This window comes from Panulirus ornatus, chromosome 20, assembly GCF_036320965.1.
Source record: "Panulirus ornatus isolate Po-2019 chromosome 20, ASM3632096v1, whole genome shotgun sequence".
In the NCBI taxonomy this organism is placed as follows: Eukaryota; Metazoa; Arthropoda; class Malacostraca; order Decapoda; family Palinuridae; genus Panulirus; species Panulirus ornatus.
In genome coordinates, this window is record NC_092243.1 from 15,555,933 (window position 1) to 15,583,660 (window position 27,728).

At 39.9% G+C, this 27,728-nt stretch overlaps 1 protein-coding gene across 10 annotated transcripts in view; it reads right to left on the reverse strand.

Moving 5' to 3' along the window:
* alpha-Catr (alpha-catenin related) overlaps positions 1-27,728 on the reverse strand; it is a 975,683-nt gene that overhangs the window by 104,782 nt on the left and 843,173 nt on the right. For all 10 annotated transcript variants that reach the window (XR_011714220.1, XM_071674733.1, XM_071674732.1 and 7 more), the window contains 3 exons: positions 14,075-14,212; positions 13,555-13,714; positions 13,057-13,184 (listed from right to left, as the gene is read on the reverse strand). Coding sequence is in view for 9 of the 10 variants with exons in the window: in XM_071674733.1 (XP_071530834.1) it covers positions 13,057-13,184; positions 13,555-13,714; positions 14,075-14,212 (426 nt within the window). In the remaining variant the exon portion in view is untranslated. The remainder of the gene's footprint in view (positions 1-13,056; positions 13,185-13,554; positions 13,715-14,074; positions 14,213-27,728) is intronic.

The following is a 27,728-nucleotide window of genomic DNA, read 5'->3' on the forward strand; positions in this document are numbered from 1 at the left end:
TTCTTCCTTACACCATACCTCCACTTCTCTCTGATCCTCATCCCCACAAGAACTGTGAAATGGTCAGTCTCCAAAGAATCCTCTCAACTCTAGTATCTAGCATGACCTTTCTCAATATTTCATCCACTGCCACATTGTCAATCAAAGCCTTTTGCTTTTCTCTTTCATGTTTCATCATCGATGTATATCGGTAGATCATCTTCTGCTGAAAAAAGGTGTCTGCAAGGAATAAACCCCTCTCAGCTCAAATATCCACAAGATAACTTCCATTCTCATTTACTCCAAGCATTCTCCATTTACCATCTCACCAATATCATCACACCCCTACTTTTGCATTCATATCACCCAATACGACCATGTTTCTCTCATTCCCAAATCATTTCTACGGTCATTCATATTTCTCCAGAAAAGTTCAATTTCACCCTTACCTCATACAATCTTCAAATTCACAGGTGCATATACACATACCCATACATACTTCACAACTTCAATCTTTCCTTTCACCCATGCTATTCTTGATCCATTCTGTCCCTGCCCTGTAACACTTTCCTAACTCTTGGTGATAGCAGAATTGCACATCCTTCTTTCCTCTTCCCCAACAATTTCCCCTCATTCTTGTCCATAGCACACCTCCTACCATGCCCTCTTTTAACCTGCATTCATCATTTCCATTTTCACTTCACACACCCTGCCCAAGGTTATGGGTTTCCCCAATCCACAGCACATACAAGCTACAACTTTTAAACCTCTCCACAAGCTCCTTCCTTTTATTCCCACGAGTCATCTCAATAACATTCAGCACTTTCACCCTCAATCACTAGTCTCTTTCAATCCTTGGCATAAATGGTAGACTCCAGTGCTGCTTCTTAGCTTTTTGTGCCTGATCCTTGACAGGTCACTGGCACCTCCCCATTTAGTTCCACCCCCAAGGAGTGTATAATGAGGTCACCATAAGAAGGTGGGGTTAGACTTGGATATTCTGGTAAAACTAGAGTGTCCCCTTGAGGTACTGAAACTTGACATCTTTCCCCAGTTTTGAGCTTCATTCTTTTACTTTTCACACAAGCAGCATCTCCTTCCTTATTGGTTATGATACTGCCTTCTCATTATATTCACATTCAAAAGTCTCTCATTTACAATCAATAGGTAATTTCTATAAATTACTATTCAATCCAATAATGCCCAATGACCAACTTTCCAACTTGCATATGTCATTCTTTTTAAACCAGGTATTATCAATTTCTAGTCCTTTTTCAGCAAACAGTTTCTCAAGTTGTTCATCATTTTCATTCATAATACTAAACACCGCATGCCCCCAATTATATCCCCAATTGGTACATTACTCACCTTCCCATTTAAATCACTAATCAATAATACCTGGTCTCTTGCATCAAAAGTGCTGACACACTCACTAAGCTGCTCTCAAAACACTTGCCTTTCAGGATCTTTCTTCTCATGGCCTAGTGCATAAGCACTAATAATCACCTGTATCTCACCATATAATCTTATTTTTACCCACATCATCCTAGAGTTCACTTCATAACAGTTTCACACATTCATCCAACTCCTGCTACAGCAGTAGCACTATTCGTTCTACAGCTCTTGTTCTCTCGTCAGCCCCTGAGTTCACTCCTAAGATATTTCCAAACTATTCTTCCCCTTTACCCATGAGCTTTGTTTCACTCAGGTCCAGAACACTACAGTTTCTTTCCTCAAAAGTACTACCTATCTCTTCTTTTTCTTCATCTTGGTTACATCCACACATATTTAGACATCTTAGCCTGAGCCTTCTAGGAGGATAAGCAATAAATGCTCTTTTTAGTTGCCTTCTGTGACATGTAGAGAATACAAAGGTAGACTTCCTTTTCTCTTACCCATATCATTATCATATACGGTATAGTAAAGTTACTTACTCCAGTCAAAGAGGCTTTGTGTTACTTCCACTTGCTGGTAAATTGCTTTACCCTCTATGACATATATCAGGTTTTCTTAACTCTCTAATTCCTCTCTTTCATCTACTGGGCCATACTCACTATTTTGTATTCAAGTCTACACCACAACCTGTTCCTCTTTCTTCCTATTCTATGATCTGGAAATTGAAGACAATTTTATTACTAATTCAATCTTTTTTAAGATTTTAAGTTCCTCAGGTTTTGTTATACAGTACTGTCCTGAATGCCTTAAATTCAGTTTGGGTGGTGTGTGTCACTATATTCACTGTGTTTATCAGCATCATGTTTAGTGCAACTACTTTGGCTCACATTTCTCACAACTAATCTTCGCCAAGAGCCTGTCTCGTCATTTACCTTATTTGGCATTTATTCTGCCACCAAAGGAGGTTTCATTGTTTTCTATGTAACTATTTCCTTGTAAATGGCCTCATTCACCTAAGTTTTGGTCATATTCATGAGCAAAATTTGATATCTTTAACATTCAAAAATAATTATTTTTACTACGAAGTTATATAAGCTAGGATTTGCATATTTCGACAGACCTGTTCTTGCAAACTGTAGGACAGTACAGGGAAGGAGTTCTACACTAGTTAGGGGGATAGTTTTTAAAACTTTCTTTACTGCTAAAACATTTGAACACTCACTTGTTAGCTTATTGCATTCATTCACTACTCTAATACTGCACTATAAAAATACTTCTTAACATCTTTTCTTATAGGCTTCTTGTTATACCCTCCTGTTGCTCTCTCTTTCCATCTCTAAGATAAACATCTGCTGTTTACATCATAAAACTCGTTTAGAAACTTAGGGGGTTGTTATGAAGTCTCCCCATACTATTCTTTCTTCCATGGCAAGCAAACTTATGGCCTCTAATCTCTCTCTGTATAGTAACTAAGCTCTCGTATCTCCTTAACCATTTATATTGTCTTACTCAAAACCTCTACTACTACTTTGTGCTTCTTTAAGTGTAGTTATCAAACATGAAAAGGATGTTCTTGTTTGGTCTAATATACACTGTGAATAGACTGATAAACTTAATATTTATGTACTGAGCTTATATGGAATTTTAATAAGTGCATCCTACTGGGTGTTCTATCCCTACTCTTATTGCTGTTTGCAATGGTAAAAAATAAATTCAGTGTTAAGGTGTACTACTGAGGTTATTGTACTATATCTGGCCAGAACTGGTTCTAATCTATAATGATTTTCTCTACTCTTTTGTGGTGGAATATGACTTTTATATCATAGCCAATAATCTATAGCAAGTCTGTTCTACTCTTGAGAATTGGAATAAAATTTTTACTTTATGGCCATAAATGGTTTTGATGTATGGCAAATTTTATCACTCTGTTTAGTGTTTGAATAAAACATTCATATTCTGGCTCTATATAATACTAATATGAAAACATTTTTGCTCTATAGTTCATCTTTTTCCTCATTTACCTTCATGGCTGTTGTCATTCCTACGACATCCTCTGGTCTGCATTACTTCACCTCCAATTTTATTCTACACTTCATTCATGTCTGATATTCCTCCTCTGATCATAGTTTGTTCTTTTTCTTGTTCTTTCATTTCCAGTCTACAGTTCATCTTTTTCCTCATTTACCTTCATGGCTGTTGTCATTCGTACGACATCCTCTGGTCTGCATTATTTCACCTCCAATTTTATTCTACACTTCATTCACGTCTGATATTCCTCCTCTGATCATAGTTTGTTCTTTTTCTTGTTCTATCATTTCCAGGCTTCCAAATTCCTGCATTTTCTGCTCCTACTTGGTGCATAAATTTACACAACTTTCCCCATTTACAACTTTGGAATTTGCCAAAGTAATAACAAATTTGTCTTTATCAATCCTTATGAGAGCAAAGAATCTGCATCAATCACATCACTCACAAATATATTTATTAGAGCCAGAGAGCATTATTGGATTATGTGTTATTTGATAGGCACATGAAAGAGACTTTTGGATGTTAATGTGCTGAGAGGTGCAACTGGAGGGATGTCTGATCATTATCTTGTAGAGGCGAAGGATAACATTTGTAGAGGTTTTCAGAAAAGAAGAGAGAATGCTGGGGTGAAGAGAGTGGTGAGAGCAAGTGAGCTTGGGAAGGAGACTTGTGTGAGGAAGTACCAAGAGAGAGTGAGTACAGAATGGAAAAAGGCGAGGGCAAAGGATAAGGGGGGAGTTGGGGAGGAATGGGATGTATTTAGGGAAGCAGTGTTGGCTTGTGCAAAAGATGCTTGGTATGAGAAGCGTGGGAGATGGGCAGATTAGAAAGGGTAGTGAGTGGTGGGATGAAGAAGTAAGATTATTAGTGAAAGAGAAGAGAGAAAGGCATTTGGACATTTCTTGCAGGGAAATAGTGCAAATGAATGGGAGATGTATAAAAGAAAGAGGCAGGAGGTCAAGAGAAAGGTGCAAGAGGTGAAAAAGAGGACAAATGAGAGTTAAGGCGAGAGAGTATCATTAAATTTTAGGGAGAATAAAAAGATGTTTTGAAAGGAGGTAAAAAAAAGTGCGCAAGACGAGAACAAATGGGAACATCGGTGAAGGGGGCGAATGGAGAGGTAATAACAAGTAGTGATGATGTGAGAAGGAGATGGAGTGAGTATTTTGAAGGTCTGTTGAACGTGTTAGATGTTTAGAATGGCAGATATAGGGTGTTTTGGTCAAGGTAGTGAGCGAAGTGAGAGGGTTAGGGAGAATGATTTGGTAAACAGAGAAGAGGTAGTGAAAGCTTTGTGGAAGATGAAAATTGGCAAGGCGGCAGGTTTGGATGGTATCACAGTGGAATTTATTAAAAAAAGGGGGTGACTTTGTGGTTGACTGGTTGGTAAGAATATTAAATGTATGTATGGCTCATGGTGAAGTGCCTGAGGATTGGCAGAATGCATGCATAGTGCCATCGTACAAAGGCAAAGGGGATAACGGTGAGTGTTCAAATTACAGAGGCATGCATAGTGCCATTGTACGAAGGCAAAGGGGATAAAGGTGAGTGTTCAAATTACAGAGATATAAGTTTGTTGAGTATTCCTGGGAAATTATATGGGAGGGTATTGATTGAGAGGGTGAAGGCATGTACAAAGCATCAGATTGGGGAAGAGCAGTGTGGTTTCAGAAGTGGTAGAGGATGTGTGGATTAGGTGCTTGCTTTGAAGAATGTATGTGAGAAATACTTAGAAAAACAAATGGATTTGTATGTAGCATTTATGGATCTGGAGAAAGCATATGATAGAGTTGATGGAGATGCTCTATGGAAGGCATTAAGAATATATGGTGTGGGAGGCAAGTTGCTAGAAGCAGTGAGAAGTTTTTATCGAGGACGTAAGGCATGTGTACGAGTAGGAAGAGAGGAAAGTGATTGGTTCTTAGCGAATGTAGGTTTGTGGCAGGAGTGCTTGATGTCTCCATGGTTGTTTAATTTGTTTATGGATGGGGTTGTTAGGGAGGTGAATGCAAGAGTTTTGGAGAGAGGTGTAAGTATGCAGTCTGTTGTGGATGAGAGGGCTTGGGAAGTGAATCAATTGCTGCTCACTAATGATACAACGCTGGTGGTTGATTCAGCTGAGAAACTGCGGAAGCTGGTGACTGAGTTTGGTAAAGTGTGTGAAAGAAGAAAGCTGAGAGTGAATGTGAATAAGAGCAAGGTTATTAGGTACAGCAGGGTTGAGGGACAAGTCAATTGGGAGATAAGTTTGAATGGAGAAAAACTGGAGGAAGTGAAGTGTTTTATATATCTGGGAGCAGATGGAATCATGGAAGTGGAAGTGAGTCACACGGTGAGGGAGGGGGTGAAAGTTCTGGGAGCGTTGAAAAATGTGTGAAAGGCGAGAACATCATCTCAGAAAGCAAAAATGGGTATGTTTGAAGGAATAGTGGTTCCAACGATGTTATATGGTTGTGAGGCATGGGCTATAGATAAGGTTGTGCGGAGAATGGTGGATGTGTTGGAAATGAGATGTTTGAGGACAATATGTGATGTGAGGTGGTTTGATTGCATAAGTAATGAAAGGGTAAGAGAGATAAGTGGTAATAATAAGAGTGTGGTTGAGAGAGTAGGAGAGAGTGTCTTGAAATGGTTTGGTCACATAGAGAGAATGAGTGAGGAAAGATTGACAAAGGGGATATAAGTGTCAGAGGTGGAGGGAACGAGGAGAAGTGGGAGACCAAGGTTGGAGGTGGAGGGATGGAGTGAAAAAGATTTTGAGTGATCGGAGCCTGAACATGCAGGAGGGTGAGAGGCGTGCAAGGAATAGAGTGAATTGGAACGATGTCGTATACCGGGGTCGACGTGCTGTCAATGGATTGAACCAAGGCATGTGAAGCGTCTGGGTAAACCATGGAAACTTTTGTGGGGCCTGGATGTGGAAAGGGAGCTGTGGTTTTGGTGCATTACACATGACAGCTGGAGACTGAGTGGGAATGAATGTGGACTTTGTTTTCTTTTTCTTGTGCTACCTTGTGTGCGTGCAGGGGGAGGAGGTTGTCATTTCATGTTTGGTGGGGTGGCGACGAGAATGAATAAAGGCAGCAAGTATGAATTATGTACATGTGTATATATGTATATGTCTGTGTATGTATATATATGCATGTGCTGAAATGTATAGGTATGTATATGTGTGTGTGTGGACATGTATGTATATACATGTGTATGTGGTTGGGCTCGGCCATTCTTTCATCTGTTTCCTTGCACTACATCGCTAATGTGGGAGACAGCGACAAAGTATAATAAATAAATAAATAAATAAATAAATAAATAAATAAATAAATAGCTGTAAGATACTTTAGGGTTGCTAAACTTGCATTCCTGGTGGTTATTACAGGTTGGGCATCACTTATCTGAAAATCCAAAATATTCCACAAACCAAAATCTTCTGAGCAGCCACATGGCATTACAAGTGGAAAGTTCCACACCTGTTATCACTTGCCCAAGCTGGGCTCTGATGCTCTGTTGGCACCAGTTTGTTACAAACCATCATCACTGCCAGACCTATGAACATTACTCACTGTGTTTTTTGCTTATTCTCTGCTCTGTATGAATAAGTGTTAGAAAATTATTGCTTATCAGGTGATGACATAGTGACACCTTAGCTTTCTGATGGTTCAGTGTTACACAAACTTTGGTTCATGCGCAAAATTATTGAAAATATTGTATACATTACCTTCAGGCTATGTATATAAGTCGTATATGAAACATGAATGGATTTTGTGTTTAGACTTGGGTCCCATTTCCAAGATATCTCATTTTCAATATATCACTTATCTATTACCCATCATGACAAATGTGGAATACAGGATGGTATGGAAACAAACAGGTTAGAGCTGAGACATACCTAAACGTTTTGACTTCAGTAGTCTTCCTCAGGAGATACTGATTCCAGCATTTGGCAGGACTGTGTTCCCCAGCAATTGATGGGCACTTGGTTGGATGCCTTTACATGCCATTCTCTGATTGGATTGCATGTCCTGCTGCCTCAACCTGTTCACAGCAATCTACCCCAGCTGGCGTGACCAGCAGATGAACCCAGACCTTGTGATATGTTGTTCTTAGTCTCTTCCTCTAGGTAAGCTCTCACACTATCACTAAATGGCTGATGCCAAGGCAACTACAAGCAAGTAATGAACCATTCAGAGCTTACCTATAGGAAGGGATTGAGTACAACGTTAACACAAGGTCTGTTGGTTATGTCAGGCAGCAGAAATCGCTGTAAATGGGTGGAGACAGCAGGACAAGTGACCCAAACAGAGAGCAACACACTAAAGCATCTGACGGGGTGACCATTACTTGCTGGGGAACACAGTCCAACCAAATGCTGGAATCAGTATTTCCTGAGGAAGACCATTGAATGGTCAAAATGTTGAGGTATGTCTCAGCTCTACCCCAATTGCTTCTGTACCAACCTGTTTTCCACATATCTCATTATGTATATGCAAATATTCCAAAATCTAAAACACTTTCGGTCTCAAGCAATTTGGATAAGGGATACTCAACCTGTACAACCCTGAGCATTGTTGGTTCAAAATTTGCATCTACTTCCGAAACAATTTCAGTTGTTACCTTGTTTTTCATTTCCTTTTTCAATGCATTATCCCTTTCATATTCCTTCCTCAGTTTTTAATTCTCTGCTTCTTATCTGTAGTTTTCACACTAGTTACTTTTCCTCTTGCATTGTGAAATAGTTCTACCTTGGATTCTTCAATAATGCCTTTTTATCTCTGTGTTTCTTGATGTTACGATCATCATTATCAGTTTCTTACCTTTCTTTATTTCACCATATCCCTCTTCATTTTCATCTCTTTCTTCCATGGCTTTCATTGCATAAGTTCTATTCTATATGCTTTTCACTGCATACGTCACTTGATCTTAGAAGTCCACTAATTTTATCATATTTTCCATCTACTAGGCAGTCATGCATACCAAACCCACAGCCTGTGCATCTGATCTCAGTGGTAATTTATCTGTTGACTTTATACTAGATGCTGCATATCCTACATTTGTTTAGAAGACAATTTTCAATCTCTCTCATTAGTTCACACAATGTCTTTGTTTTTCACATTCATTTGGGATGTTTTATTGTCTTTCTAACCAGTATGTTTATTTCATTTTTCATATACTGCTGCTGCACTGTCTTTGTGGTCATAACCGTTTTTAAGCTTCACCACTTCTACATTAGTATTTGGTTATGCAAGATTATCAATTACAGGTTTGACTATGATGCTTGGTTCTGTCATTCATCCCATTAGTGTACTTCACTCTCCCTTTAGTTACTGCATCTTAGGATTATAATGGTTGTACATCTTTCATTGTTCTCTCCCATTTTGTGTTCTTCATTCTATCATTAAATCAGTTGGCATAAGGCTTCTTCTTTCACTTGTATACACTTGGTGTTTATATCCTTAGCTCCAAATGTCTGCCATCACATAAATGTTTGTTGATAATTCATCAGACAATAATTGCTGGTTCTGTCACTGATATTTTTCCTTTTTACTCTAACTAATTCTTATGTGTTTTGGCTTTTTTTATAACTTTTACTGTAATTTTTTGACCTCTTACTGATGACCATCTCTTACATCATTACTTACTTCTATCATGTTTCTGAACTGGTTTTTGTTTTTGTTAATGTTACTTTACATAGTCTTGTTTCTTTAATGTTTAAATGTCATTTTGTACTTATATTTCCAACTTTTTAGGCATCTTTTAGGTCTCTATGAAGTACCTGAGAGACACTTTGATTTGATTGTTTCAGACACTGTAAATCTCATGATTCTACTAAAGTATAATAATTGCAAATTTCCATAAATCCTGCAATTATCCCTGAGATTTTTAGTTTTGTGATTTTCTCCTATTTTTAGCACTGCATGCACTAGTATAAATAAATTATTTGGCTCATATAGCACCTGTTTGTGTGGTTGATTTGCCACCAACTGATGTTTGCACTTCATATAAAGTCAACTAAAATGAGTAAAACTCTAAAAAGGGGAATGATCTCTTCTTATGAATTTCATTAACTTTCAATTAGGCATCACAGAAAGCCTGATACAAGTGAAGGGTCTGAAGAAAAGAGAAGAAAGTGGTTGGTTAAACAAGCAGGAGGTTGAAGGATGGTTATAAATGTTGTTACTACTGAATCATCCAGACAATAGTAGCACATTATTATTCTTTTATGAAAGCTGAATGGCTGAAACAAATGCATCCATAAAGACAAAATACTTGCACTTTTTGATTTGTTTGTCTGCTCTTTCAGAGCACTGTTCATAAAAAAAAATATTGTTTTAGAATACCATCTAGATGTGTTGGCTTTGTTTGATATGAATTTTCTCAATCTAAAGACACTGCATAATATGCCTAGGGTAATCACCTAATTATAACAACTCATTTGTAAAGTATGGGGAGCAACTTCTATATTTGTGCTGCACCTAACTATTAAAGTTTCTCTTTTATCCTTTAGCTTTTTGAAGTACTGTATGCTGTCAACATCTACAACTACATCATCTCCTATCATTCTGATACTATAAAAGCACAGTTCTTCTCTGTTGCTCTTCCAATAATTTCTTGCTTAGTTTCATATGATGGCCTATGGTTATCCTATCTTCATATTATCTCTGTAACTGTGCCGCACTTTTTCCTGCATCATGCTGATTGTTCCTCTGTTGTTCTTGTTGAATGTTCTTTCTGACTTACTGCAGTTCTTTGGAGGATTAACACCACTATGTAAATTTTTCCTACAGCTACCAGATCCTTTCTTAAGATGGCCAATCCCCATCTCCCTTTATCTTTTCTTTCCCTCCACACTATTATGTACCCTTCGAAGCAGAATAGGTCAGGTCTCTGATGAGTTTCATCTCAAGCACCCAAAACATATCTATTTCATTTTCCTAAATTAATTCTTTACGTCTAACTCCTTTCCTTTTACTGCCAATCCACATACTACTTAGCATTTCTGGACTCCCTGAGCTAGTGGTGGGGCTGTTTTGCTCTCAAGACACTTTTGGTGCCTTTCATATTTTACCTTCTAACTGTACTTCTTATTTTTCTCTCACTCTTCCCTTGGTCAGTCATCTCTGAGGAACATCCCACTGCATTCCTAACTGTTAATAAGCTCCTTAGCCGGCTTAAGATCTTCCCTGTTAAACATATCGATGTTTAACATAATCCCACAGTATGTCCCTTTGTGTCTTTACTGTATCTACCATTTTTCTGAGAATCCTTTTATTTAAGAATTGCTTTCAGGATGTCCATAGCCTCAAGTAGTTTTTGAGTCATGTAGGAAGAGATCAAAGTGGGATGGAGAAAAAACTGGTCCTTGGGGAAATTCATTGCTGAATCTAAGTGTTTTAGAAGTGAAGCCATTTTGAGTGACTTCCACGGTGGCTGGTAGTATATATTTCATTATGAAAGTGGTGTGCTGCTTATGATTATTTCTGATGATACCGAGAATAAATTGAAATTTATTTCTGAAGTCATACTTGTCAAGGCTGAGGATATACCCCCAGAAGTGTTTATCATTAATAACAAATCAGCATGTGCAATCCCATCTATATCAGACTTCCATTCACGAGAATTTACTTATTTCTACTATCTGATATAAATAACTATTAGCTATATGCAAATTCTAGAGTAACACTTAACCTCCTATGCAAAGTCACCATCAAAATCATTAATTTACTGATCAGTGAAGAAAACATATGCAGGATATGAGTACCCCACTCCCATTCAATAAAAATTTGATTAGTATGTCTCTACAAATGGCTTTGCAGTTGTACAATAAACTGCTACAAAAATTCAGGGTTAATCAACCTAGATATCTAATATTCTTTTTAACATGAAGAGGATCCTATGGCTTTAGGGAACATATATGCAGCAGATATGAGCTAAGATGAGCAGAGTGTTGCAGCTATCATGGACCTTTCTCAAGAATATCTATAGCCAAGGTCAGTGGTCATAATCAATAAAGTAGTAAGATGTGTAACGCCACAATGTTTTTCTTCATATGAGATGAATATAAAATGAATAATTTCACGAAGACAGAAAAAAACGATGTTAAAATGATCTAATTCTAGAATCCATACATTAAAAAATGTATGGGAAATCATGCAAGCCCATGTTCAGTTATTTTGTTAACATTATTTCAAGTGTAATAATTACTTTGCAATGTGCAGACCTCTGCCAGGTAAACCTGTTTAAAGATTGAAAATTGAAAAATGAATAACTAAGTGTTAACACCACAAAATAAGAATTCCCCAGACAAAGAATTCATTGAGAAATCAAGAGTATAATCATTAGCTCTGGTGAATAAGAAATGTGAAAAAAATTTTAATGGAAAGAGGTTAGACTTTTGAATACAAAAATTCAGTCAAAAAACACTGTTTACGAAGAAGTTAAAACTATGGTATTTGTTTACTTGCATGCAAAAACAACAGTTGCCTTCAGCTTATATGTTATTAAACCTATTGTACTGTTCTTCACCAATATGTAAAGATCCACATACATTAAAACATCAATACAGGTAAAATTTTCATGATTCAATAAAGATTTGTAAGAGTCTTCAGATAAATCATGCACATGTATACTGTTCTATCTTTTAATCTGTTCACTGAGGACATTACTCAATTGAGATGTATCAGCATGCAAATTTTCATAGATATCTAGCTGAAATAACTCTCCAAAGTTTCTGTAGAAAACAGATGCAATATGCTTCAAATTTTCACACATATTGTAATGCAACTAAATTACTGTTCTGCACTCAGCTTTGTACGATGCATAACTTTGAAAATTTTACCTGATATTACAATAGTGTGCTTCTGAGATGTGCCAAATAAAGTTTCCAGAGTACATTCTGATATTTAGATATTTGCTTGGCACATTACAGTATCACAGAAAGATCCATTAACATGCAAAGCTCCATGAGTTTTGTCAATTGAGGGGAGAATAAGATTTTATCAAATAAAAGCCGACCTGCCTTCAGTTAACGGAGAAACAAGTATACTGGAACAAATGTAATGTTATGAGTTCATGGCTGCCATGATATTTCATCCTCCCACTTAATGAATTTGAATATATCATTCATAAATCATGGTGTGATTACAGTATATCTAACCCAGTTCTAATATTCTTGAAGTTTTTTTGAGTCAGATAAGTGGTGCATGCAGGATACTCAACTGCTACATTAGTTACAGACCATTCTTACACCTTCAGGTGCAGAGAACTTAGCAAAATTAGTCACAATTGCTAAAGCATGACGGTTTAGTTATAAGTAGTAGCTATCAAGAAATAAGATTATGTGGGGAAAACTTTGCCTTTTCTTATCAAAAACATAAATAAAAAGGAAAGCATCTTGAAAAAGAGTAATATTCTTGATTATAAAGAGACCTTGTAAGGCCTCAAGAAATGTTGCTGGATGACAAAATGACACTCAAAAGGTAACCAGACAGTATTAACTGGATAAAGTATGGTGCTTAAAGATGAAATGTAGCAGGTAATCTATGTAAAGACTGTTGAAGTGACACTGGTAACTACTGGCAGATAAACGAGTATTATAAGTAAGATGTGAGACTGTGGTTGAAAGAATAGTAATTAATAAAGCCATGCTGCTAAACATACCCCTGGGCGTGGCAGTGACATGTACACCTGCTTCTCTGGTGGTTTGTTCTCCGCTGTGATCTGGTCACCTATATCCTTGGTTAGGCTCTTGACGTCACCAACCAAATTTAACCACATGTCAGCAAACACTGAATCAAGGCAAGAGCAAAGAGAAACAAGGTATAATAATTTCTTTAAAAGTAATATATAACATAAGCATGTAAATAAGAAACTGCAAATTTTCAAGGTGTTTATTTTCAAGCATGTTGCAGGAGCAATGCAAGAAAGGAAGAATTCTTGGCTTATCATGAGCAAAAGAAAATAATCATGAACATCTGCCATGTCTCAAGAAGACAGTTACATATGGAATATACTTTCAATCATTCAGCATCTGAGAAGTGATGATCATATTTCTAACAGGACAACTGGTAGGCTCCATCAGTATGTGGGCCTTTTTGAACTAGTTGGGGAATTATATCCATGCATAAAGAATCACCAACCTCCTAGGTTCTGTCTTACCTTCAACATTTTCTTTGGCGATCTTTGAAGTAGGATACAAGCACAAGGTCTGAGCCGCAGTCACTACCTGAGGGCCATATATCCGTAGGTTGATTTCTCCATATTTGGCAGCTACTTGAAGGGAATCTGTTGTAGCTATGTGCCGTAATAACTTGCAAACCTGTCAGAGAGATGACTCTTAATATTCTGAGATAAACAGCCTCTAGAAGTTTGTATACACCACAAAGAGAGGCTATGCAGTCCTCAGCAGAATTATACTTTTTTGATAATGAAAAAACCTGTTATCATTCTATATCCAAATCAATGCTTCATTGAAGTACAAGTAACTTGCAGTACAGTCATCTTCCAGCAAGGTCAGCCTCTAATCATCTTCCAGGATGGTCAGCCATTAGCATGAAAAACCCCTAGCACAGTCTTCCTGCATTGCAGTCAATACCTGGTCGAGTTACCTCCAGCAAAGTCAATCCCAGCACAGTCAGTCTCTTAACAAAATCACACCTCAGCACAGCCTTCATCTTACCTCCTGGATATGCTCGATGTGTTCAAGGAAACGGTCAGCATACTCATCAAGTCTCTCTTGGTCAGTGGCCAGCCCAGCATTCTTTAGAGCACTGATAAGCTCACTTTCTTCGCAGGCTCCACGCACCAACTCCTCAGCCTGTGAAAATTACACGAGTGTCATTAAAACTGTGTATCGATATGATGAGTTACATACATGGAAGGTCTGCGGTGTGGGAATGGGGTCGAGGTATGGAATGAGACTAATGCGTGGGTGTGATACTGAAGGGTGGGTGTGAAAGATATGCGTTGACGTAATAGATAATGTGTGTGGTGTATGCGATGACTAGCTCCTTTTTGAAAGTGACTTACCAATGGGAACTCATTGGGAAAACATCTATACTCAACAAGATTTATGCTGGAAATGTCTACATATTGGTAGTGGACTCCAAGAGTCTATCACTCTGTTAACAAAAAATGAGTTCCTATTCTTAATTCGCCATTTTAACCTGGCAAATTTAAATGAGGCACTCCCAATAACTAATTGGAAGAATTCAGTCAGACCTTTGACTTTTAATCCTTTAACATTTTACTCAGGAAGTGATTTTAAGGCTCTTTACATTTCCATTTTCAATGGAAACATAAGGCTTGTATTTCACATTTTACGAAAGGATAAACTGAACTCTGTAAAGGAGTTCATCCTTATCCATATCAGGAAATGAAAATGCAGCCTTATTATATATAACAAACAAGTTATATTCGATATCCCCTAGGGATAGGGGAAAAAGAATACTTCCCTTGCATTCCTCACATGTCGTAGAAGGCAACTGAAGGGGACGGGAGCAGGGGGCTAGAAACCCTCCCCTCCTTGTATCTTAACTTTCTAAAATGGGAAACAGAAGAAGAAGTCACGCAGGGAATGCTCATCCCCCTCGAAGGCTCACATTGGGGTGTCTAAATGTGTGTGCATGTAACCAAGATGAGAAAAAAGGAGAGATAAGTAGCATGTTTGAGGAAAGGAACCTGGATGTTTTGGCTCTGAGTGAAACGAAGCTCAAGGGTAAAGGGGAAGAGTGGTTTGGGAATGTCTTGGGAGTAAAGTCAGGGGTTGGTGACAGGACAACAGCAAGTCGATGGAGTCGCACAACTCCTGAGGAGTGGTTGGAGTATGTGATAGAGTATAAGAAAGTAAACTCTAGATTGATATGGGTAAAACTGAAAGTGGATGGAATGAGATGGGTGATTATTGGTGCATATGCACCTGGGCATGAGAAGAAAGATTATGAGAGGCAAGTGTTCTGGGAGCAGCTTAGTGAGTGTGTTAGTAGTTTTGATGCACGAGACCGGGTTATAGTGATGGGTTTGATTTGAATGCATAGGTGAGTAATGTGGTAGTTGAGAGAATAATTGGTGTACATGGGGTGTTCAGTGCTGTAAATGGAAATGGTGAAGAGCTTGTAGATTTGTGTGCTGAAAAAGGACTGGTGATTGGGAATACCTGGTTTACAAAAGAGAGATATACATAAGTATACATATGTAAGTAGTAGAGATGGCCAGAGAGCATTATTCGATTACGTGTTAATTGATAGGTGCGTAAAAGAGAGACTTTTGGATGTTAATGTGCTGAGAGGTGCAACTGGAGGATATCTGATCATTATCTTGTGGAGGCAAAGGTAAAGATTTGTAAAAGTTTTCAGAAAAGAAGAGAGAAGGTTGGGGTGAAGAGAGTGGTGAGAGTAAGTGAGCTTGGGAAGGAGAATTGTGTGAGGAAGTACCAGGAGAGACTGAGTGCAGAATGGAAAAAGGTGAACAAAGGAGATAAGGGGAGTGGGGGAGGAATGGAATGTATTCAGGGAAGCAGTGATGGCTTGTGGCATGAGAAGCGTGGGAGGTGGGCAGAATAGAAAGGGTAGTGTGGAGGGATGAAGAAAGATTATCAGTGAAAGAGAAGAGAGAAGCATTTGGACAAGTTTTGCAGGGAAATATTGCAAATGACTGGGAGATGTATAAAAGAAAGAGGCAGGAAGTCAAGAGAAAGGTGTGAGAAGTGAAAAAAAAGGGCAAATGAGAGTTGGGGTGAGAGAGTATAATTAAATTTCAGGGAGAATAAAAAGATGTTTTGGAAGGAGGTAAATAAAGTGTGTAAGACATGAGAACAAATGGAAACATCGGTGAAGGGGTTAATAGGGAGGTTATAACAAGTTGTGGTGATGTGAGAAGGAGATGGAGTTAGTATTTTGAAGGTTTGTTGAATGTGTTTGATGATAGAGTGGCAGATATAGGATGTTTTGGTCGGGGTGGTATGCAAAGTGAGAGGGTATGGTATTGCACTGGAATTTATTAAAAAAAGGAGGTGACTGTGTTGTTGACTGGTTGGTAAGGATACTTAGTGTATGTATGGCTCATGGTGAGGTGCCTAAGGATTGGCGAAATGCATGCATAGTGCCACTGTACAAAGGCAAAGGGGATAAAAGTGAGTGCTCAAATTACAGAGGTATATGTTTGTTGAGTATTCCTGGGAAATTATATGGGAGGGTGAAGGCATGTACAGAGCATCAGAATGGGGAAGAGCAGTGTGGTTTCAGAAGTGGTAGAGGATGTGTGGATCAGACGTTTGCTTTGAAGAATGTATGTGAGAAATACTTAAGAAAAGCAAATGGATTTGTATGTAGCATTTATGGATCTGGAGAAGGCATATGATAGAGCTGATAGAGATGCTCTGTTGAAGGTATTAAGAATATATGGTGTGGGAGGCAAGTTGTTGGAAGCAGTGAAAAGTTTTTATCGAGGATATAAGGCATGTGTGCGAGTAGGAAGAGAGGAAAGTGATTGGTTCTCAGTGAATGTAGGTTTGCGACAGGGGTGTGTGATATCTCCATGGTTGTTTAATTTGTTTATGGATGGAGTTGTTAGGGAGGTGAATACAAGAGTTTTGGGGAGAGGGGAAAGTATACAGTCTGTTGTGGATGAGAAAGCCTGGGAAGTGAGTCAGTTGTTGTTCGCTGATGATACAGCGCTGGTGGCTGATTTGGGTGAGAAACTGCAGAACCTGGTGACTGAGTTTGGTGAAGTGTCTGAAAGAAGAAAGCTGAGAGTAAATGTGAATAAGAGCAAGGTTATTAGGTACAGTAGGGTTGAGGGACAAGTCAATTGGGAGGTAAGTTTGAATGGAGAAAAACTGGAGGAAGTGAAGTGTCTTAGATATCTGGGAGTGGATTTGGCCATGGAAGCGGAAGTGAGTCACAGGGTGGGGAAGGGGGAGAAAGTTCTGGGAGCGTTGAAGAATGTGTGGAAGGCTCAAACATTATCTCGGAAAGTAAAAATGGGTATGCTTGAAGGAATAGTGGTTCCAACAATTTTATATGGTTGCAAGGCGTGGGCTATAGATAGAGATGTGCGGAGGAGGGTGGATGTGTTGGATATGAGATGTTTGAGGACAATATGTGGTGTGAGGTGGTTTGATCGAGTAAGTAATAAAAGGGTAGAGAGATGTGTGGTAACAAAGAGAGTGTGGTTGAGAGAGCAGAAGAATGTGTTTTGAAATGGTTTGGTCACATGGAGAGAATGAGTGAGGAAAGATTGACCAAGAGGATATATATGTCAGAGGTGGAGGGAACGAGAAGTGGGAGACCAAACTGGAGGTGGAAAGATGGTGTGAAAAAGATTTTGAGCGATCGGGGCCTGAACATACAGGAGGGTGAAAGGCGTGCAAGAATAGAGTGAATTGGAACGATGTGGTATACCGGGGTGGACGTGCTGTCAATGGACTGAACCAGGGCATATGAAGCGTCTGGGGTAAACCATGGAAAGTTTTGTCTGATCTGGATGTGGAAAGGGAGCTATGGTTTCGGTGCATTATACATGACAGCTAGAGACTGAGTGTGAATGAATGTGGCTTTTTTTTTTTTTTTTTTTACTAGTGCTACCTCGCGCGCATGCGGGGAGAGGGAGTTGTCATTTCATGTGTGGAGGGGTGGCGACGGAATGAATAAAGGCAGACAATATGAATTATGTACAAGTGTATATATGTATATGTCTGTATGTATACATATGTATACGTTGAAATGTATAGGTATGTATATATGCGTGTGTGGACGTGTATATATATATACATGTGTATGTGGGTGGGTTGGGCCATTCTTTCGACTGTTTCCTTGCGCTACCTCGCTATCGTGGGAGACAGCGATAAAGTATAGTACAAAGAAATATAAAGTAGCTTCAAATCAGGTGTAGCAAAAACACTTAGACTTTTCCTTTCCAAATTTTCTTTAGCACTCCTCCAACCATTCTATACTTACATCTTACATTTTTCCTCCATGTGAATGACTTCGTTTCTGTTTCCTTTGAACATGAAAAGCCATATGTAACTTCTCATACCAAGTTTATTTATAATACCAAGTTTATTTATATTTCATTCATAATACCAAGTTTATTTACAACATCCCCAACATACGTCCGACTTCCGATCTGGCCGACTGGTCGCCCTATCTCGAAATGGACGCAAGTTGGACGTGTTAGCAGGGCATGTAGAATCTTATAACTATACAGCATTCTTTTATCTACTCAATTTCTATCATGATTGTCTAGTTTTTCATTAACCATTTCATTATATGATTATGTGGTTTCTTTTTACCTTTTAAGATCCTTTCTTTTTCTTAGTTCATATATTTCTATTTTTTATGCAAGTTCTATTGTAATTATCGCATTTTTGTTTCATCAGTTTTTTGAATTGACATTCTTAAAAATCGCTCTATGGTTTATGAAAAAAAAACTTTAGTTTTAGGCAGCTCCTCTGTCAACACTTGCTGCTTCATCTGACCCGAACATTGTTCAAGTTATATCTTCTTTTACATCTATTGAACCACCCATGACTTGCTGTGAAGTTCTCAATGTAATCCTCGCCCGCTCGCTCCTTCAGATGTAATCCTCGCCCGCTCGCTCCTTCAAAGTCTCAAAAAGACTTTTAGCCTTCGCTTGAATTGTTAGTAAACTTAGTGGTACACGTCTTAGAATTTGATCTTCCATCCACAACATCAACTACTTTTCCATTTCTGTTGCTTTATTACCATACACTTCATGCTTGCCGAACCTTTCACTACTTCACGTATTTTTTCTTTGTTCTTTGGAATTTAGGAGACCGTCGAATTGGGAAAACTGTAGATCACGTGCAATCACATTAACTTTTTTTCCCTCCATCATATTGGGTAATATCCTTCATTTTCAATTCCAAATCGAGCGTCTTCCTCGGCTTCTTGCCAGGTCTATCAACATGTGATGGGTTTTCCCCATGCTCGTCATCTTCTTTGGGTTTAATACAAAAATGGTTTAATCCAACACGAAACTTCGTTAAGATTCACTTGAATAACGTTTGTTTACTGAATTGTAACTGAGAAGTGAGAACGAGAACTGAGATAGATGCTGTGATGTACACAATGCTAGGATATCGTCTGACATTGGCACTGGCGGACGTACTACTAAGATTAATTTTCATATTTACGTATATTTTCAATTCATATTTTTTTCAGTAGTATGTACGGATGGTCGTAAACCGCATAGGTCGAAAGCTGGGGTTAGACAGTCTTCCTGCAAAGCTTCTCTGTTCCACTGGTCTTCATTCTCTTGTATTCCCTAGATTCATCCGCAAAAACTTGCCGTTAGACTAGGTACCATCAACTTGATTTTTCACAAAGATCGGATACAATAATGATCCTGTAGGATCCACCTCCAGCCCCAACTAGTCTGAAAATGAGTCTTATCTGTACCTTTTACTACATCAGGAAGTCTTTGATCATGCTCAAAACCTTTCCAATAACTGTAACAGTCTTGCTTATAGTAAGTAAGCAATCTGTTATATTGGACCATATCAAAAGCTTTCTTGTAGTATTTGCAAATAACATTTCACGGATAACTGAAATTCCTTAACATACTCTAAACTCAACTACGACCTTTCTTTCATCTTAATCCTAATTTGTGTTTATTGAGTAAGCTGCTTACTTCTAGCTGTCCCATCACTGTCATTTTGCAGGGTACTGATAGACTAATCGGATGGTATCTAAATGGTTCTGGCTATAAGCATATTTTTTCACGTGTCTCTTGCCTGATACTATTTCTGGCAAATACATTAAAACCTTTGTTATCCGTAGTTTGAGACAATGAAATGTTGTAATCGACATATATTTTTCAAATTCGGTTAGCAATGTTGCAATATTAAAAAAAATAGATATGGAGAAATATTTCAAATTGTGTGCACACTGCCTCAGTTATTAGTGTACTCATCATCTGCTGTTTTGTGGCCCTTGTGATCGTTTACTGTCTCCTATGTGCTCTTTGACGCAGCTATGTGTGCTGCTCTTGCACATTTGTGTAATCTGTTCTCCCTTCAATACTATTAACAGCTCCTCAAAGCCGTTTACGTCTCACACGAAGCTCAAGAGGGACTTCTTAAGCCTTTTCTGAAAAAAAAGAAAAAAAAAGAAGGGATTGTGCAAGAGGCTAAATTAGATCTACCTCGGCAATTTCAACGTTCACCATAGGGAATGGTTGAATTCCTCCCATACGGATGGTGGAGGTATTGAAGCCCTCACATTCTCCATTCTCAATGACTTAAAGCAAATTATCTCCCACCCCACCCATCTTCCTGGATTAGTTTTTCACTTGTAGTACATCCTGCTGTAAGTGCACAATCTCATCCCTAGTTGGCTTGTCTGATCACATTCGCATAAATGTATCTATCCTGACGGCACCTAGCCTTTAGCAGCTCCTTCTAAGCGTAAATAATGGCACCTCAACAAAGCTGATTGGAATAACTTACATAACTTCTTTTCTGACTTTCCTTGGTAAATTAGTCTCTTACGTGGTGACCCTTCTGTCTCTGCCAAATGCATAGCAAAGGTTATTCTTGCGGGAATGAAAGTATTTATCACCTCTTCTTCCAAGATGACTTCTTCATCCAATCCATGGTTCAACTGTTCCTGTTCTGAGGCCATTCAGGCAAGGGATCAGGCATATCGGGCTTGAAAAACTCTCCTTATTCTGACTCCCTTTCAGCATTTATCACAACCCATAATCATTGCAAACACGTTATCCATGAGTCAAAGCATTCCTTTATTCAAGGGAAGTGCAATAACCTCTCGTCATCCACAGATAGGTCTTTCTGGTCTTTACCTAAGGGCATGTCTAACAACTGTCGCTCTACCTTTCCTTCACTTTTCCTTTCTGACGTTACTATAGTTACCTTTCCCATAAACAAGGCATCTCTCTCTTGTTCCCGTTTCTTCTCTAACTCCAGCTTGGATGACTCTAACAATCTTTCATCCCCTGATGCTCCTCTTACTAATCCTATGCCCCTTCCCGTAATCTCTTGTAGAACTGTCCAAACAGCGCTTCTCTCTGGACACAAGCAAGGTTTATGGTCCAGATGTCATCCATCCCCGAGTACTGAAAGAATGTGCCTCTGAGCTTGCACCAGTGCTTGCTTCTCTGTTCCATTTCTGTTTAAAAACCAAAACTCCTTCTCCTTGGAAACATGCAGTGATACATCCCATCCCCAAGACGGGTGACCTTTCTGATCTCTCAAACTATTGCCTTGACACCTACCATTTCCAAAGTCTTTGAATCCTTCCTCCACTCCTATATCCTTAAACAACTCGAAAATTACAGCCTTCTCTCTGAGTACCAGTATGGCTTACGTAAGGTGAGATCCACTGGTGATATTCTTTCCTATCTTACTAATGTTTGGTCGTCATCCCTGAAAAATCTGGAAAGTCATGTGTAGATGACTTTGACATATCCGAAGCTTTTGACAGGGTGTGGCATCGGGGTCTCATCTCTAAGCTTCCCTCTTTTAGCTTTCCTCCCTCACTTTGCTCATTGATATCTAGTTTCTTCTCTGGCCGATCTATCTCTGTGGTTGTTGATGGATCAGCCTTACCCCTTTTCTCCATCAACAGCAGTGTCCCTCAAGGTCCCGTCCTGTCCCATACACTTTTTCTCTTTTTTTTTTTCAACAATTTCCTCTCCTTCACAAACAATCCAATGTACTCATACGATGACGGCTCAACACTGTATTCATTCACATCCTTCAATTCCGTTCCTTTTTCTTTCATCCGTTCTGAGTCTCCTCTTGATACAGCTCCCTCAATAAACTCACGACTTGGACAGGATATCTCAGTGGGGTAGACAAAACCTTGTTAAGTTTAATGCCTCCAAGACCCAGTTTCTACCCATCTCAATCGAAAACTCACAACTCTCGTCTCTCCTTCGACAGTTCTGTAATTCCACCTCGACTCCATAAACCTACTTAGTATTACTGTAACATCCACTCTTTCTTAGAAACCACACGTTACAGGAATAGCTAAGATTGCCTCTATGAAAATGGGTGTCCTGTGTAGATATCGCGACCTTTTTTCTTCTGAACATATGCTCCTTTAATACAAAGGATTGATTCGTCCTTGTATGGTGTACTGCTCTCACATCTGGGGTGGTTTTAAATATGCATCTTTACCTGACAGAGTTGAGTTGAAAGGCGTCCGACTTATAGCCATCCCTGGCTAACTTCCAAACTTGACCCTCTTGCCTCTTCAAAAGGCATTACTTTGGTTTTCGTTCCCGAGACCTGGCTGCTTGTGTGCCCACACCACTAGCTAGACCATGCAATATTCGGCAAGCTGCTGCGTCACATGATTACTGTATGGTCATCTGTAACTCAAGGTTGGGCTGTTTTGATAACTGCTTCTTCCCCTACTCGTCAAAGCTTTGGAACACTCTGCCTTCTCATGTCTTCCCAGTAACTATGATGTGGCACATTTTAAAAGACAGGTTTTTCACTTCCAAAATTCGTAAAAACTTTCCCTCGTATTTTCTTTTTCCGTCTCATAATTCTCTCCATATTTCATTGAAGGCCCAACCCTGATGCGGACTTTTGTCAGAGACTGGAACCTTCAACATAAAAAGAAGGCATAATTGTTTTGAAATGTTTGTGCGGTGGAGAGTGGACCAAAACTTCTGTGAGGGTTGGCGGGTGAGTCAGCGTGGGTCCTGAGTGTGGCGTGACACGTTCCTGCCAGCAGGTCAGTCTCGCACTTACGACTACTTGTGTGTAGATTTTTGCTAACTGTGTGATTTGCGTATAGCCTACCATTGTGAATTTCCTACATTCCGCTATGTTTGTATTTGTAAACATGGCATCAAAACATCCAGTAACATCTTCCCCAGAATCAGCAGTTAAATTGAAGAGAACCTCTCAGACCTTATAGAGACGAAGCTAGGAATCTTATGAAATGCTGATGCTGGTGATGGAGTGTTAGTGAGGTAGAAAGAAAGTGTGCCATGTTGCTACCAACAGGCCAGTCTTGCAGTTACCACTGTTTTGTGTGGGTCTGTACTATTTGTGCAATTTGGGTATAACTGCTAATGTAATTTTCCTGCAACCCTATGTTCGTTTTTGTTAATATGGCATCTAAATGTCCAACATCACCTACCCTAGCACCTCTCAACTCAGAAATGAAGATAGAAATCTTACGACGCGCTGATGCTGATGAGGGAGCATCAGAGCCTTGGCATGCAACATAAAGAGGAATGCGAACAAAATTCGAGGTGCTGTGGTCCACTATCCCACTGCTGACAAGGTAACCATAAGGGTTAGAAATCCACTTATGGAGAAAATGCTCTCATTATACACAGAGCATGCGACAAAGAAGAGAAACAACCTCAGTAACCGCTAGCTTAGGTCAAGCTCTGAAGATTTATGAATGAACTATGTAAGAAAAAAGACAATGTAGCTAAGTCAAGCAATAAAGGAGGGCTAGTAAGTTTATTTGATGCCAGAAGCTACATAACATAAAAGTAATGGGAGAATCTGCCAGTGCTAAATGCGATTTCTCTTTGTGCGAGGTTTTCGCAGAACATAACCCCCGCATAAAGCAAGGGATGGACAAATTCTGAATCACTTTATATACTGAAAATAAAAATAAAATAACCAGTATTTTTGTTATCCGAAACGGTCTATTTACCCAAGCATGTTGGATAAAAGAACTTTTACTGCGTTCCAATTTCCAGATCCTTACTTAATTCCTCCATGAAGTGTTGTGCTGAAATATTTCATGAAGCCAAGGTATGGGTGTGAGGATTTACCTAGGGTGTTAAGGCAAGGTGCAGGGTTATGTGGTTAATATGGGATACGATACTGAGGCGAAGGTGTACGGATAACTCAGGAGTGTACTAAAGGGTAGGAGTATAGCTTCCATCATCCTAACCCCCCCTTGAGTAATACAATACACATTAAACAATTAAACAATGCCCACTGACCTCTGCAACAAGACCACAGGACCTCTGCAGTGCATCCTTGGGACAGCAATGGGACCCATGAACAGCTCTTTCCTCTTGCAGTGCAACACAGGGTTTTGGCAGTGCTTTCCCTCTCCTGCAGCAGCATACTAAGAACAAACAGACTCGCCCGCCTCTCCTACAGCAGCACAATGAGACATCTGCCTCACCTCTCTTGCTGCAGCACCAGTAATGGCTATTGTCCAAGTAGTTTCATTCCCTTGTACATATCCATTTAGCACTGTTGGAATAACCTGTTCCTACATCCTTCTCTGAGTTAGAAACATTCCAAAAGATATTAGGAACACTTCAAACTACCCATTACCCACAGTCCTTACAGGCCATACACCATGACTCATCGTTGAACTTAGGGACACACACAATGACTGAAAATATCTTAAGCCTTGTGACTTTTACCTCGCCTCCTTTCACCTTCAGGACCACGAGACCTTGGTGACACTTTCTTACTCCTAAAGAGCAAAAATGGGATCTCGAAAACACTTCCTACCTCCTATAACAAAACCACGGGACTTCGGCAATGCTTCCTTCCTCCTCAAACAGTGTCAATGGATCTTGGTAATGCCTCCTCTCTCCTGCAGCATAACTATGATACCTCAACAGTACCTCCACCCTGCTGCAGCACGCCCAAAGGACCTAGACAATGCCTACTCTTTCTACTGAGAAAACATAAGACCTAAGCAACGTCTTCCTTCGGCAGCGCCATCAGTGAATCTCAATGGCTCTTCTTCCCTCCTGCAGCAGCACTAAGGGATCCTAACAAAGTCTTTTCTCCCCTGCAGCGGTAACATCTTCCTCCCGCAGCAAAACCATGGGACCCCAGCAACGTCTCATCCTTCCTGCAGCACAACCACAGGATGTTGGTAATGTCTCCTTCCTTCTGCAGCAGTACCACATAACATCTCGGTAACGCCTCTCCTCTCTGCTTCACAAGCGTGTGACCACAGCAGGGCCTCTTCCCCAGCAGCACAACCGCGGGACCCTAGCAACACTTCCTCTCTCCTACAACACAACCATGGGACCTCAGCAATGCCTTACCTCTCTTGCAGTACAACTACAGGACCATAACAAAGTCTTCCCTCTCTTGCAGGACAATCACAGGACCTTAACAAAGCCTTCCCTCTCCCGCAGCACAACCACAAGACTCTGACAATGCTCCCTCCTTCTAAAGCACAACCATGGGACAAAGGACAATCATCGGACATTAGCAATGCCCCCTCCGTCCTGTATTAAGCTTGGCTACGATTCTTCCCTCCTGCAGCACAAACAGGGGACATCATCAGTGCCCCCTTCATCCTGCGGTAAAACCACAAGGTGTTGGTGACGCCTCCTCCCTCCTGTGTCACAACCATCGGACCTTGGCAACGCCCTTTTCTCCCTGGAGTAGCACCACGAGATCAGGCAATAATTCACCTCTCTTGCAACAGTACCATGGGCCACCTGCCTCAACTCTTCCTGTTCCTGCGCCTGCAATTGTTGCTGTTCCAGTAGCTTCACGCCCTTGTACATATCATTATAGAAATAATGAATTACCCTTACTTTTATATCCTTTCAGTCGTAAAGAAATGAGACACACCCATACCATGTTATTTGAAGGTAATAAAGTTGTCTATCAAGAAGAGAAGAATTAGGGGAAACGAGCAAAATAATCAAATTTCTCAAAGTGACAAAGTCAACAGCAAATGATTCTTTGAAAGGTGTAATTGAAGCCAGACGTTTGTGACAGGACATTTGTGACAGAGGATACAAAGAAAGATAAGCGAATGTATGTAGCATACGGAGAGATGAAAAAGCTGTATAACAGTAAAGAAAGTTCAACAAAAGACGGGGGTCCCCAAGATTTTAAAAGTGTCTTCCTCTACAGAACAAGAAACTGTTACGAACAGGTAACTGATGACCTTGAAGTTTTCAAATCAAGAATGTTTTTACGTAATTCCTTCCATCTTTTGCTGTACAGAGATTATAGCATAACTATGGCTTTTCTTTCTTCGCTGTATAGCTCAAGTTCTTTTAATCATTCATGAGAATCCATGTTTTCCATGCGACAACAGCCTGGATGCCTGGTGACTATACAATAGCTTGGTTGCTTGGTGGCCATGAAATAGCCTGGTTACTTGATGACCATAAAAGAGCTTAGTTGCTTGTGACCATATAACACTTGGTAACCAACAAAAGCCTGGTTGCTTGGTGACCGAACAACATCTTGGTTGTCTGGTGACCATACAATATCTTGGTTGCTTGGTGACCATACAACAGCCCAGTCGCTTGATGCCTATACAACAGCTTAATTACTTGTTGACAATACAATAGCTTGGCTGCTTGGAAGCAATACAACAGCTTGGTTACTTGGTGACCATACAACAGCCTAGTCTCTTGATGACCATACAACAGCTTAATCGCTTGGTGACTATACAACAGCCAATTCGCTTGGTGACCATACAACAGCCAATTCGCTTGGTGACCATACAACAGCCAATTCGCTTGGTGACCATACAACAGCCTAGTCACTTGGTGGCCATACAACAGCCTAGTCGCTTGGTGACCACACAACAGCTTAATCGTTTGGTGACCATACAACAGCCTGGTCGCTTGGTGACCATACGACAGCCTAGTCGCTTGGTAACCATACAACAGCTTAATCACTTGGTGACCATACAACAGCCTAATCACTTGGTGACCATACAACAGCCTAGTCGCTTGGTGACCATACAACAGGCTAATCGCTTGGTGACCATACAACAGCCTAGTCGCGACGTGACCATACAATAGCCTAGTTGCTTGGTGACCATACAACAGCCTAGTCGCATGGTGACCATACAACAGCTTAATCGTTTGGTGACCATACAACAGCCGAGTCGCTTGGTGACCATACAACAGCTTAATCGCTTGGTGACCATACAACAGCCTAGTCGCTTGGTGACCATACAACAGCCTAGTCGCTTGGTGACCATACAACAGGTTAATTGTTTGTAGACAATACAACAGGTTGACTGCTTGGTAACAATACATCAGTTTGGTTGCTTGGTGAACATACAACTGCCTAGTTGTTTGATGACCATACAACAGCATAGTCGCTTGGTGACCATACAACAGCTCAATCACTTAGTGACCATACAACAGCCTAGTCGCTTGGTGACCATACATCAGCCTAGTCGCGACGTGACCATACAACAGCCTCGTCGCTTGGTGACCAAACAACAGCCAAGTCGCTTGGTGATCATACAACAGCCTAGTCACTTGGTGACCATACAACAACCTAGTCGCTTTGGTGACCATACAACAGCTTAATCGCCTAGTGAACATACAACAGCCTAGTCGCTTGGTGACCAAACAAC